This window comes from Lipophrys pholis (assembly GCF_963383615.2).
Source record: "Lipophrys pholis genome assembly, chromosome: 22".
NCBI lineage: Eukaryota > Metazoa > Chordata > Actinopteri > Blenniiformes > Blenniidae > Lipophrys > Lipophrys pholis.
The window spans coordinates 3,573,510-3,588,466 of NC_137644.1; the positions used below are offsets into that span (position 1 = coordinate 3,573,510).

At 43.1% G+C, this 14,957-nt stretch overlaps 2 protein-coding genes across 6 annotated transcripts; both read left to right on the plus strand.

Annotated features, from left to right (window-relative positions):
- The first annotated feature begins 3,185 nt into the window (after positions 1 to 3,185).
- On the plus strand, positions 3,186 to 7,382 carry b2m (beta-2-microglobulin). Its single transcript, XM_080491778.1, has 6 exons — positions 3,186 to 3,255; positions 3,729 to 3,975; positions 4,840 to 5,005; positions 6,359 to 6,631; positions 6,849 to 6,882; positions 6,985 to 7,382. Exons 3-5 carry the CDS (start codon positions 4,942 to 4,944, stop codon positions 6,860 to 6,862), a joined length of 351 nt encoding a protein of 116 aa, XP_080347904.1. The 5' UTR covers positions 3,186 to 3,255; positions 3,729 to 3,975; positions 4,840 to 4,941; the 3' UTR covers positions 6,863 to 6,882; positions 6,985 to 7,382.
- Positions 7,383 to 9,263: 1,881 nt separating this feature from the next.
- LOC308127033 (beta-2-microglobulin-like) lies at positions 9,264 to 13,879 on the plus strand. 5 transcript variants are annotated; one of them, XR_013936477.1, is made up of 5 exons: positions 9,264 to 10,113; positions 11,266 to 11,538; positions 11,996 to 12,031; positions 12,154 to 12,584; positions 13,752 to 13,879. XR_013936477.1 is itself a non-coding variant. In XM_080491779.1 (4 exons), the coding sequence occupies exons 1-3, from the start codon at positions 10,044 to 10,046 to the stop codon at positions 12,007 to 12,009; spliced, it is 357 nt and encodes a 118-aa protein (XP_080347905.1). In that variant the 5' UTR covers positions 9,861 to 10,043; the 3' UTR covers positions 12,010 to 12,031; positions 12,154 to 13,879. The 5 variants fall into 5 exon arrangements, 1 of the variants encoding a protein (XP_080347905.1); XR_013936478.1 differs by having other exon boundaries at positions 9,883 to 10,113; positions 12,154 to 12,645; positions 13,707 to 13,879; XR_013936479.1 differs by having other exon boundaries at positions 9,890 to 10,113; positions 12,154 to 12,764; positions 13,597 to 13,879.
- The last annotated feature ends 1,078 nt before the right edge of the window (positions 13,880 to 14,957 follow it).

Here is a 14,957-nt window from a genome sequence, read left to right on the forward strand (position 1 = left end):
TAACAATTCGGACATACCTAACATCTGGCTGCATGAGTCCCGTTAGTGACACCTTGCACCGCGTGTCAGACAGCAGGCCAGAGACTCCGGTAACCAATCAGCAGTCAAAGGAAGACCTGAAATCACGGCCAACAACACGGAAGGGAGAATGCTGGTATTGGGCCAAATAGCGATTCCCTGCCAAAAACTGATTCCCGTTCATGGCAGCGCACACAAATTAGCTGTCGCTGGAGATGTCCGCTCTGTTCCAGCTGCTTTTATTAGGATTTACAGTCATAACGTACAAATATATTAAACTGAATGAACACAGTAACAACTAAGGTGTGTCTCTGGGAACGGCTCATGTTTCTTGTATGCAAGAAAAGACAATTTAACAAGGGAGGATTTGTAGGTCATAGCATCGTCTTGCATTTCTTTTACATGTCAATAACTATTGTTTACAGTGTTTATGTGTTTGAGTTGTCTGTTTTCCTTCTTTGCACTTGTAAACCAAGCTGCAATTGAGATGATTTACCAATAGGTTACATGTAAAACAAAGAAATTATAGGTTTAATATGTCTTATATTATTATTATACATACGTGACATGTAATACAGTTCAGTATATTTTTACATTTTGGGCTGTTAACCCTGGGAGGGAAATCACTTTTTGGCACAACACCGGCAGGACGCTGGAGCAGAGAGCGCTGGAGGGACGGCGGGCCCTGGAGGGATGGGCCCTGGAGGGACGGGCACTGGAGGGACGACGGGTCCTGGAGGGACGACGGGCCCTGGTGGGACGACGGGTCCTGGAGGGACGACGGGCCCTGGAGGGACGATGGGCACTGGAGGGACGACGGGCCCTGGTGGGACGACGGGTCCTGGAGGGACGACGGGCCCTGGAGGGACGACGGGCCCTGGTGGGACGACGGGTCCTGGTGGGATGACGGGCACTGGAGGGACGACGGGCCCTGGTGGGACGACGGGTCCTGGTGGGACGACGGGCACTGGAGGGACGACGGGCCCTGGAGGGACGACGGGCCCTGGAGGGACGACGGGCACTGAAGGGACGACGGGCCCTGGTGGGACGACGGGTCCTGGAGGGACGACGGGCACTGGAGGGACGACGGGCCCTGGTGGGACGACGGGTCCTGGAGGGACGACGGGCCCTGGTGGGACGACGGGTCCTGGTGGGACGACGGGCACTGGAGGGACGACGGGCCCTGGTGGGACGACGGGCCCTGGAGGGACGACGGGCACTGGAGGGACGACGGGCACTGGAGGGACGACGGGCCCTGGTGGGACGACGGGTCCTGGAGGGACGACGGGCCCTGGTGGGATGACGGGTCCTGGTGGGACGACGGGTCCTGGAGGGACGGACACTGGGAGTCTGACGACGGTGATCGTGGGTGAGAAGCACCACCTCAGTGGCAGAGTGGGATGCCCTGCCTGAGGTGTGTGTGGCTGCATGGAGTGAACTGACCGGACTGAGAAAATAAATGCCGAAGACCTCGAAAGGATCGCTCCAGTGAGAAAAAGGACTCGTATCCGGACCATCTAATCCTCTTTTAATATGCTTATTTGGTTTTTTTAAATTGTTTTTAGGCCCTTTTGAACTGTGTGTGAGGACACATTTTAGATAGTTAAGACCTATTAAATTAAGATAGTACCTTTAATGATGCATCCTCCTCTGTATGTTTTTATAAACCCTGGGCTGAATTTAAATGGCTGTGGGAACTGAAGTTGGGCATGTTTGTTTCATTATTAATGGTTTTTGTTTACTATACCGATCATGTTGAAGTGTGGATTCTATTGAGTTGCGTTGCTGTGGGTTAGTGTGCCATCTACTGGCAGCGACATGCCATTACTCCTTTCTCTTCTCGTGCTGCGCTGTTCAGTTGACCATGGCTGCCATGTGGGTGTGGAGCAGAGTTCAGCTCAGGGAAGTTTCTAGACCCCCTGGGGGCCCTAGACAAGGAGGACTGTGGGGCCCCCCCGCCCCCAGAATGATGAAGAATAAAGTACAGACAGATTAGTAAAGAAATACGGAATTAAATAATTAACATATAAAATAAATAATAAATAACATAATTATCTCAAATGAAAGCAAACTTTACACACAATATATATAAATACCAGAAAAACAAACTGAACTGAAATTTTAAGTGCGATAAAAATGCAACCAAGCAAAAGAAAACACAAATACTCAGCATTCGAGATATGTATGGAATGCTTGATGAACATTCGTTTGCAGTAACTACTTTAATGCTTCATGTTAACATTTTATTTAATGTAACATTTAGGCTATAGCAGAAAGTGTATGGATATATTACTATATTACTATATTATCGTTCAATTCTAAATACCAATGAGTCACAGTCTAGACTAAACTGACAGCAGCATTAATGCTGGTATTAGTTTTAGCATTTGACAACAAATACTTTATTCTGGGAGAAAATATCATTGTCAGCAAAGGACCAACTTATTGTGTGGCTATGAATGTATGTACACAAGACTTCTGACAAACTGTGTAAGCAATGCTGGAGTTCTTAAATAAAGCTGTTAATATTGGTGTAAAGTAAGAAAACATATGTGCTCTGAGTGTGTCATACCAGAGAAGTGTGCTGTTAACCACACTGTCAAATATATACATATATACACACTTTATGAATGTGTTTAGAAGAAAATGGCTGAATTCACTTTACACAGACCAGTTAACTTTTCTGGTGATGATGGTGGATGACTGGGAGTTTAGGACAAAGTGTCTGGGACTAACTGGGACTAACTTTTTTATTTTATTTTAATTTAACACACACAGCTTACACACTCTCACCTATCTCAATCACGTTTTTTCTTTTCATCCTCTTCTTGTTTTTTCCTTTTCATTTCATGTGCCCTGAAGGATTTGTCCGTTTCATTTATTCAGTGTGTTTGACAACAAGGACTCCACGTTGATGCAGGGTAGTAGTGGGGCCCAATTAGGGAGGTTCCCGGTGTGTCATTGTAACGTGTCCTGGGGGTTTCATGTTGTGTCGCTGATATCTGCCCCCTGTCGGGGGCCCCCCCCACTAGCACCAAAAGAAAGGGCCCCTTGCGGGGGATTTTTGATGCGCTGTCCTTGCAGCGTCTCAAAGCAGTTACATTATTTTGTCATTGAAATGAATTAATGTCAGCCGTCCCTCGGGGCCCCCTTCAGCTCGGGGCCCTAGGCAGTTACCTGTGTTGCCTACCCCGTTGCAGCGCCTCTGGTTCAGCTATTGCGCGTTCTTGTGTAATTGTAAGTATTTCTGAGTACTTACTTTGATTACTAGTCCATGTGTTGTGTACAGAGTGTTCATTGCGTGTTGGATGTTGTTGCAGTATTTTGTATACTAATAGCCATGTGGATACTTGTTTGTAATAACTGATATTACTTCATCTTTGGGACATTTTCCTAATATAGTTTTGGGTTCTCTGTTAAGCATATCGTCTGCCAGTCCTTTAAGGTCTGTGTGTGTTATTGTTCCAAACGTGTAAATTGCTGTAGTTTCTGTAAATATCTGTTAATTGACACCCATCTGAGGGATTTGTGGGTTTGTACCTTTTAAGTCCAGTAGGTGTCATTGTTAATCTTCATATGTTCTGGTTACTTCAGTTAGTGTTTCCTTTGTATCCTGTTTGATTTTAGTTGTTCTGAAGGCAGTTTGTTATGATTCTGTGGTCCATTAATCCAATGATTGTTATTTGTTGTTGTTGTTGTTGTTGTTGTAGGACCACTCACACACACCATATACCCACTGAAGCCTGCCTGCACTTTCAGGCATTTCCCTTTAATAAAAGAGGAAGTAATCCAAGAATCCACAGGGTCATTTGTGTGTCCTGACCGACACCCAGAAGCGAACGTCAACAATCCACCAGCCATAATCTCTGTGGGTCCTCACCTACAGAATCAGTGTAACGACAGCATTCATATCTGCTAGTTACCATCGGCCCGGTGGGTCTTCTTGATCAACTGTTGGTGGGTATTTTCTTCAGCAGTAAAAGTGAAGTTTTTTGTTGAAGTTACTATCTCAGTAGCACAATCACATCAGGCTGAAGTAGAGTCATCGCCACACTCGGATAAAGCAGCGTAGTTTATTTCCAGGGGTTCATCATTCTGCTTCTCTCTACTACAACACATTTAATAATGAATATATTACTGAAATGTTTTTGTGGCCCGTGTTGTATAGTAAAGATTATGATCAGATTATGACGATGAAATTGAACTGGAGACGTACATTGCACCTGATTCATCTTCTCGGCTGAACCCTGCCTCACCTGACAGCTGATATGAATGTGTGATCTGCTTTTTCATACCAGAAACTGTTGACACCCATGTTAACTTATGTAATGTATTGTTTGTCTAATCCGACATTAACAGCATTGGCAGCAGCAGCAGCCTATTTTGTTGAATTTGTCTGTGTGCTGCAGTTTGGCCAATGTGTGCTGTTTTAAAGTACTCTATAAATAAAGCTGAGTAGAGCTGAGTAGAGTGGGAACCATCAGGGGAGGGCTGAAGCCCACCACTGACAATAAAACATCCGAGTGGAAAATTGTTGACGGGAATGAAAACAAAATCAAAATCTGAATTTCTGCCGTTTCCTTTGTTGCTTATTAATATTCTACAAAACTGGAAAAAGGACAAATAAAAATACAAACACGCTTTTGATTGTGTTGATGTGTTTTACAAATGTTGGGTGCCAATTGTGTTTGCGCTCAGCAAAAATGAAAATGAAAATGATTTCTGGGAATCTTGGGGGATTTCCACTAACCTGAATTGAGCACAACCTGTCTCTGAGCATTCTACCTAGCAACAGGGTGATTCTAATTTATGATTGGCCAGTGGCGGCCCAGTGGGCGGGGCCAGTGGGAGGTGAGCTGGTGTATACTGAGAGTCTCGCGCTGTGTCCTCATTGTATTGCGGGGCGAAGACAACCTTGGAACCATGAACTTCGCGCTGCTTGTGGCTGCTCTGGCAGCTCTATACTGCGCTGTGGACTCCAAATACTGTAAGTACTTCCTACTGCAGCTACACTTCTTTTCTAAACTACCAGAAATTCTCAAACTGCATCACTCTTTCTTTATCCTGGGTGGACGAACCAAACTATATATTCATGCTGGTTTTAATAAAATGAGTTTCAGTAGGATCTTGATGACGACATGGAATCGGTAAACACGGTATAAGCGCAATGATAATGGGTAATTATGTGTTATTGAAGCAAACAATGGATCATATAACAACGTTTTTGTTAAAGTCACATATAAAAGAGAAACTATAGAAAATAAAATGTGTGTCGTGTTGGGTTTTTAGTTCGGTAGAATTCCTCTCAGCACCCGGACTTTACTTTCGATTTCTCCGAAGAGCCTCTCCCTTTGAGGCACACACACACACACACACACACACACACACACACACACACACACACACACACACACACACACACACACACACACACACACACACACACACACACACACTAAGGATTTCCAACACTTCCGTTTGGATCATGATTGTGTGTTTTTTTGTCTCACCCTCCACTCTACATTAATTGAACTCCAGCTCAGTGTATATGGATATATATGAATACTTTAAAATAAAGTCTGCTGAGAGTGAAAACCCTCATGTAAACAGGTCTCTCTTTAGATCCTGAGCTGATCAGGTCCATTCAGGAGGAACCAGAGAGCTGACTGTTGTCCACACTGGTTCCGATCCGTTTGGAGTCCGATTCTCCTCAGTGCGCATGTCTGGATGTCCCAGGATGCTGTTCAGAGAAAAACGTGTCTTGTCAAAGCTGAACCGGAGGTCCTGATCAGACTCTGGACATTTCTTTGTGTTTTATGAGCAAAAGAAATTCAACCAGCAAACAAATCATCATCGGTTCTTGTATAGTGTCGTTTCTTTTTTACCCACAAATCAGTGTTTAACCGTACTGACATGTTTTGACTCCTCTGACGCGTGATGACGTGTCGGCTCTATCAGGTGACCGGCCTGACCGATCATGTCAACAAGGGTATAAACATCTTTCCCTTCTGATTTGCTGGTTAAAAAGAAACGATACCATAAAGTTAAAATGACAAAATGAACATAATTCAGCTTTTCAAAACTTCTTGCTAAAGATGGATGTTGGGCGGTCATGTGATCACGTCCCAAAGTATTATGGGATGGATCCACTGACGGTAAATGGGCCGATCGGATCCCTCAGACTGACTCTATTCTGTCAGATTAAAGTGTAAACGGCGACCGACGATAGTTTGTGGCCTCACTGAAGAAAAACTGTATTTTTAGTGCGTTTCGATGTGTGACGGTCCTCGTGTGTCGTTGTTCTTAATGTGGCCTGACCGACGCTCTCGCTCCTCCGCAGCTCCACCGAAGGTTCAGGTGTACAGCCACAACCCCGGAGAGTTTGGAAAGGAAAACACCTTCATCTGCCATGTGAGCGGCTTCCACCCTCCGGACATCAGCATCCAGCTGCTGAAGAACAAGGTGGAACTTCCCAACTCCCAGCAGACTGACCTGGCCTTCAAAGCAGATTGGCACTTCCACCTGACAAAGAGTGCCTCCTTCACTCCCTTGGAGGGAGAGGAGGTCCTCTGCAGGGTGACCCATGGAGTCAAGGTCACCGACTATGCCTGGGGTGAGTTCCTGTCAGACAAAAAAAAACCTTCATCAGTTGTCAGAACCTGAAAATAAAAAGGAGATGAGCCGACCACCAGCTTTTTTTATTACAAGAAAACATCACAGTACAAGCACAGTCATGTTGTGGCTTACTGATATTTTAAAAAGATGTATATAATGCGCTCTGAAACAGGCTCAGTGTTACAAACGTTTCACCTCTGCTTTGTTTTTTACAGATCCAAGCATGTAATTGATTGAAGGCTCGTCTTGGTGAGTGTCCTGCTTTGTTGACCGACCTCTAATAGAATTCCCTCTTCACTCGTATCACAGTCTGCTTCGTGGTACCCATTGTGTATCTTTCTCTGTCCACAGCGATCCTAGAAGTCTTCGTACGCGGCTACCAGCAGTAGTCGTCCTTCAATAATTCACCATACATTCAATAAACAGTTCCTCCAGGCTTCCTCGCTTTTCTTCTCGCGACAACAAATGACAGCATGCTATAACGGGATGTGAGTGCAGTGCTCTGTGTGGGGTCAAGTCCTTTGTAAAGTCACTGTATACTTTCCTTGATATTAGAATCACAACTTTGTGGTTACCTTTGGGGATTCACACATTTTCTTTTTCTACTCTTATTGTTTTTATCTTTCTACGAGAATCAGAAGTCAATTAGAATTCCTGGTATGTTTGTTTTTTTAAAATGGGTGAAAGTGTGCTGGATAATGTAATTATTGAAAATGTTTGAGTGTTGAATAAATACTCCTGAAAATGTCTACAGGTCTTATTTTTTTTAACCAATACGATTCGTAATGCATTCTTTAATAAGAGGTATTTTTAAAACAAATGTGTGTACCCATTAAAATCAGGTACACCGAGTACAAGAGTACCCAACATTCATAGAGACACATTACGAACTCGATGCTGTTAGAGGTGAATTTTAACTATAATACTACCAACGTGGACAATAAAACTAGAATACATACTGGTAGTCATGCTGCTGCAGAGGCTGCGGTGTTTTTTTACTCACTTATGAGTAGAACTATTTAGATTAGATGAGACTTTGACCCCACATGAGGGAATCTGTTCATCACAGCAGCAGTTTCACTTTTGCACAAAATTATTTAAGGTCAGGGTAGTTACACACAGACAATAGACTAGATATAAATGGATAATTAAATATGTGTAGTGGCTATCTTTATCATACATACATCCATACAAACAAAACCAATGAATAGATAAATACCTGCAAACAAAAACAACCTTCGCCCCAACCTTCGTTGGCGAATGTGTCTTGTGACCAATGCACACGGGATTTCATCTACAAAAAAAATCTCCAGATTCAATATTCAATTTATACTACACACACTGTGAATTTATTGGTAAAGAAATCATGTGACAAAAATCTCCACACCTACATCAGTCAGAAACAAATCTCGGCCAATCGTAACATACTTCCAATATACACTCAGGTCTGAGGATCAATGGGGAAGAAGTAGAGCGGGTCAAAAACTTCAAGTTCCTCGGACTGCACATCTCAGAGGACCTGGGTTGGACTGTGAACACCACCCACATCATTAAAAAGGCCCAGCAGCGACTCTTTTTCCTGAGAACGCTGAGGGGCAACAAACTCCCTCTACCTCTGCTGAAAAACCTTTATCACTGCTCAATAGAGAGTGTCCTCACCTACGGTTCTACGGTGTGGTACGCCAGCTGCACTGCAAATGAAAAAAAACAACTGCAGCGGGTCATCAAGACTGCTCAGTGGATCACTGGATCCCCATTACCACGCCTAGAGGAGATCTACTCCAGCCGGCTCCTCCGACGGGCCACAGAGATCCGAAATGACCCCCGCCCATCCAGGACACACTCTGTTCTCCACCCTCCCCTCTGGAAGACTCCAGACACCAACAGACTGAAGAATAGCTTCTTCCCCATGGCTGTGAAGAGACTGCTGCAGGGATCATGACCCCCCCCCAAAAGAACTTGCACTTCAATACCGCACCTTACCAAAGACTATTTTTTTATTTAAATGTGAATGTGACATGCTGCTGCTGCTATTAGTGATGCAACAAACGGAATTTCGTTGTACTTGAACAATGACAATAAAGCTTCTTAAATCTTAAATATAGCAGCACAACCAAAGTGAAGCTTGTACAACGCAGCATATTTTAAATGCTGGCGAGGCCAAATGATGAGAAGGCACCAGTGTGTGTGTCTGTTGCCCCACTAAAAAACAGACATAACCCCACTTGGAGCTCATGAGTTTACCGTCCCAGGAGTTAACATTGTTGTGCTCGTTCTGTTCAACCCAGCCACAGTGGGGTTGTCTGAGGGGAAGAGAGTTTCAGGCTTCACCTTCGGTGAGAAGTCACAGTCACAGCTTCCAATCTGGAGCAGTTTAGTGTATTGAACCTGTCATTGCTTCGAGAGCCCAGGTTTAAATCACTCGGGTTAAGTAGTTTCTCCGTCGATAGGCTGAAATCCTGAATGTGCACTGGATCTGGACTCTGGACCTCCTTCACAACAATTATCAACACGAGCTTCATGTATGTTATTCCACTTTATCGGTTTTTTTGTGCATCGGTTTGCTTGCAAATCATGTACTGATTTGTATTTAATGGCAAAAACTAAAATGCCAATTTGTTGTTTTGCAGATAACCTGTGGCACCAGCTGGACAAGGAAGTTGGCAGGCAGAACACCAACAGCACAATTATTGAGGTCCAGAGGGAGCTGGCAGAGAGCCGTATTTCAAGATTCCAGGAACCTTTAAAGGAGAAAGTACTTTTCTTTCTCCTGAAATTATTAACTTTTTACAAGCATTCAGTTCCCACTGTTGGTACCTGTCAAGCAAGAAACCCTCCATCTCCAACTTCAGGTTCTTACTCACCCGTTTGACCTGTTGAGTACTTTTTATTGAAGCTGAAAATAAACTTCAAATTTACACATTTACCGAAGATAAACGGCATGAAGTAATAAGCATAAGTCACAGAATGTAAACACACACACACGAAAGTGAAAGTACTATTCTACTTCTTGTAAATCGACGGTGACTCTATCGACATTGTTGATGTTTTCTATCCAGAAACTCGCAATGTTTTAAGTTATTTTTGTTCTCAAGTATTCATTTTAACAGTGCGCTCGTGGAGGGTTTGAGTTTGAAGCGCAACATGTCGAAGCACTTTTTACCTAGCAACAGCTCGTCTGGATTTTCCTATTGGTCAAGTAGAGGAAACGTCACAGGGACGCTTGTTTATTGGTCAAACGTTTCCCAACGAGGGCGGGGTTGATCCGTTTCCGAAGATCGTGTGACGCAGCGCCCGCTCAGACAAAACAAGGTCTCCAAACATCCTGTCCGTCCAGTTGGTTTCGGTTTGTGTCGCTGATAAAAAAAAAACAGTCCAGCCAGATCGTGAGTCCGAACAACAGCCAGAAGATGTGGCGGCGGCTTGTCGGCGCTCTGGTGCTGCTTCTCTGCCTGGTCGGCCTGGCGACGGCGAAAGACAGTGAGTGAAACTCCGGAAGTCCGTTTAACATCCAGACGTATTAATCAAACACGGCATTTCAATACTCAGTAAGGTTTACTTGATGGTTGTTTTGTTTGTTTCGTTTTGTGATTATATAAGTTTATGAGTACGTGGTGGTCAAAGTACAAAGAACACAACCTGACTAGAGGTGGGGTAGGGTTTAATTAAAAACGACAGTCCTGCTGGCTCGCACTGTTTCCGCCGACTGATTATAAAATAAAAGCTCATATGATATCGAAATGAATCCTTGAGAACTCTTTTAAAGACTGATTTATTCAAGCTAACAAAATACTTATTAAAATATAATTCAAATAGTGTACCAATGGAATCAAACTATTGTTTTCAAAATATTAAGTCAAACTTATATTTTTACAGTATGATGTTGCATTTCAAAATAAAGTCTATTTGGAAATTAGAATACAATCAAACACTCTTATTTCAACTAGGATTAACTCACTAAAACAACTTTGAAAATTCAATAAGACCCCTTATTTCATCACCACCCCAAGATGTCACTCAGTCAGTATGAAGGAATTCTGATGTATCGTTTCAAAATAAAACGACTTTGAAAATTGGAATATGACACCTGATTTTGACATGGAATAACTCAAGAATTCCTAGTTGTCCCGGGGTCATTCCACCTCACAGTGATAGTACACCACCCAAGATGTCACTCAGTCAGTATGAAGGAATTCTGATGTATCGTAGTTTTATTTTGAAACGATGGTGTCCTACTGCATGGCTGGCTCACTTGACTTTGTTTCTGAAAGATAAATCCTTATCTAAAATGACTCAGGTTCCTCACAGTGGTACTGGAGGACAAAGTACCACCATCCACCCAGTGGTACTACATGTTTAGGTCATTTCTCTGTCTGATGTTTTGGGCCAAATATAATAACTTTTGTTTTATCTGAGTTCAGAAGCAGAACATTACAGCTCATCCAGGATTGTGTGTCTTTAAGACAAGCGCCTCGTTAAACAAGTTGTTAGGTAGTATCTGGTTTCATAGTAAAATAGATTTATGTATCATCTGCATAGGAATGGAAGTTAATGGAAGAGGAAACAAATCAAAGGTCTTTGTTTACAGTCAGAATCAATAAAAAATGTCACTGTTGTTCTTCCTCTCCTCAGCTTCGCCGAAGGTCCAGGTGTACAGCCGGGATCCCAGAGTCTTTGGGAAGAACAACACATTAATCTGCCATGTGAGCGGCTTCCACCCACCGGAGATCACCATCGAGCTGCTGAGGAACGGGCAGAAGATCGAACACAGCCAACAGACCGACCTGGCCTTCGAGGAGAGCTGGCAGTACCACCTGACCACACACGTGTCTTTCACCCCCACCAAAGACAACGAGTACTCCTGCAGAGTGACCCACTTGAAACACACCAACGTACACATCTGGGGTTTGTGTCTCTTCTTTCTCCCGATTCCTTCCAGTGACTATTTCCTTTATAAGTGTTCAAGGTCTAAAATCATCCCCTGCCACAGCTGCACTCCCCTTAATATTTATTTCTTTTCATTGGCTGCTCCGCAACGTTGACGTCAGGCCGACTCTTATGTTGAAAATCCAACCCCAAGAGCAGAGATGGTACCAGTACAGAACAGGTTTAGTTATTTCAGTCGCACCTCTCGGCATTTGTTGTTCCTGTATCGTTGTTAAAGTAAGGAGAGAGCTATGACGTACTCGTCCAGATGACTCAACAAATAAATATGGCAGGCAGATCCATTCCCAAACCTTTTTGCTTCCTTCTAACGACAACAGAAGTGTTTACCGCAGCACGCCTGTGGACTTTTTGTCCAAAGTATGTCCTGAAAATGAACCAGTAATAATCCAGCTGTTTCATTTATATTCCCTTTCAGATCCAGACATGTAGGTGCGACGCAGTCTTTTTCCAGGTCGGTACATTTCTTATTACACATCGAAGATTATTTCCAATGCTATTGATACTTAAATCAATGCTTTTATTTGTTTGCAATGATCTGAGTGACAGTTTCTAACCTGTATTGGATCCTTCCAGGTATCCTCTGTGCTCGGAGGCTTTGGTCAAGAGGAGTTTTTAACAGCGCATTTAATGTCCTATTGTGACCACCATGAGAAATCTGTCAGTTTAATGGCCTTATGGAAAATATTCCTTCATTCGCGCCTTTAAGGAGCATGTGACTTATTTCCACAGAGTCATATTTATACTCTAAATGAGATGATCTGCCTTTCATTTTGGTCACTTTAATCCTTTTGAACAGATTCCATTTTATAGAAATGTCAATGTTTGGGATTGAAGTGTCCAGTTTTAAAAATATGCATTTTAATGACAGTTGAATCTTGTTTTAAACTACATGATTATGCCACAAAAAGCCATCATTTCATAAGAATGAAGCAGGTTTGATTTTAAACAAAATTTTACAACCTATGAAAGGCAAAAGTGCTAAAATTAAATAAAAATACAAAAATGTCTCCATCCATCCATCCATCCATCCATTTTCTCCGGCTTATATGTTTCCGGGTGGTGGGGGTGTCATTCTGAGCACCGTCACCCAGATCACATTACACCAGTTAAGAACCTTTCCTGCAGGTGGAGAGCCCACGGGACGGTGGCGCCGGCGTGGGACATGAACCCACAACCTTGAGATTGTGAGTCTCATGCTCTACCAGCTGAACTCGCCGGGGGCCTCAAAATACTCATTAAATGTTATTAATTCATTATTGAAGTTACCAATTCATTTTATGTAAAAATAAAAAGTAAGATTTCACTATTTAATTAATAATGTATTTCATGGTCTGGTGTTGCAGAACTTCATGGGTCTATTTTATCTGTCAAACTGGTCCATCAAAGTCAGTGGGCGGGTCCTCACACCTGATTGGCTCCCCTGCACATCAAGTCAATGCAGATCGATCCCAGATAATGGATTAATGCAGCGCGAGTGAACATATTCCTCTACACTGGGTGGCGCTATATGTTAAATTGTGCTCATTACTCGAGAGTAAAACTCCAGACTCGTCTTGACAAGGCGTCGCATGATAACACGTCCCAGTAGCAACACATAACTAAACAATAGATCCTATTATACTGTGCACCTCGGCATTGGTTTGGATATTTTATTGAAGAAATCTTTATTTGCAACCGACAAAAACCAAGCTGGGTCCTGCTCGTTATGCGTCTCAGTGGTGAGAGATTATTCAGATTAAAACATCTCTCAGCAACCGACAGATTAGTAAGTAAATGTATGAAGCGCTGCAACACTGGACCATGACATAAATAAACAGTTAAATAATAATTTTTTTTGCATGAAATGAATTGTCACATTTATATGTGTAATTACAATTTTAAGTCATCGCTGACACATTTAAGTAATTATATAAGTATTTGATTTGGTCACCTTTGGTTCTCAATAAAAATGTGCTTTGTCATTGAATACCATTAAAAACAATTTGCCCCCGGCGAGCTCAGTAGGTAGAGCATGAGACTCTCAATCTCAGCGTGGTGGGTTCACTATCCACGCCGGGTGCCACCTTCCTGTGGGCTCCACCTGCAGCAAGGTTCTTAATGGGTGTGATGTGTTCTGGGTGACGGAGCTCAGGCTGACACCCCCCTGCGACCCGGAAATGGAGAAGCGGGAGAAAATGGCTGGATGGATGGAAAATCGTTAACCGTCTGAGCCTGAACATTACTTCATGCCGCTGTGCGTGAACTATACAACTGACCTGTTGATTCCCTTTTGTAGTTGGTCAATAAAGCTTTGATTAAAGATTTTATTTGTTTTCATTTCCTTGTTTAAGAAAATGTATCTTGAAACGTCAGAAGAAAACTTCTTGTTGCCTCCACTTAATAACAAATGGATTGAAATGTTTGATGTGGCGGCGCACTAAACTGTTTAAAGTGCTTCTCTGGTGAGGCGGGGTAACTGGTGTCGACACGTGTACTGGGGAAACAATAATCAGGGTCCAAAATCGTCAACTGCACAGCAAATTTGAAATTGTAAGTTTAACACGGTCAGAGTTGAAGTTAACACTTTTTCAGGGTTTATATGGGAACCACCCACTTTATAAAGTGTTCAAGTTATTAACGGTTTTGCGGCGTCGATAACAAACACCAATAGATCGTTTGCACTGACGTCACAAATTTCCCATGAACCTCTCTGACTCGCTAGGATCCGCCATCTTTTATGACCACGTTTATTTACAACACGCCGGTAACTGTTGAGGAAGGCGCAAAATGGGAGTTATGTGTGCAGTTGTCGGGTGTTCTAACAATTCTGCTCGCATAAATGTTTCGTTTCATATCGCGTTGCTTTTTTTGAGGGGATTTTCAACACAGAATGATCTAATACATAGACATACAGTAGTAGACCTCTACTAGATTGTGTATGTCTACACAGTAGATAGTTTGCTATATGGTGTAGACTGGAGGCTCTCGACACCTATAGAACGATCTACTAGCATATGTCTACGCTGTCGGCTCGTTGGGGCTGAGGTTCACTGCATGGGACAGATTGACGTCAGAGTTGAGCCCCGTTTACACAACATTTCACGTGACGCCTTATCCATTAAAAAAAAAAGGAGTTGGTTTCCACAGCAGCAGCGGACACAGAGACAACGATGTAGTTAGTCTGCCGGGCCACTGGAGGGCGCTGTTGCTTGATTTTGTAATGAAACAACACAGACGTGTGCAGAGAACAAAACACTATAAATTTGAAGAAAATGGAGAGAACCTGACATCCGTATGGACTGATGACACATCGGATGATATCAGGGAGAGTCTCAACTATTAAACTACTGATCTGGACCATAAAACTAGAATATGGACCGCGGGTCGTGCCACCACGA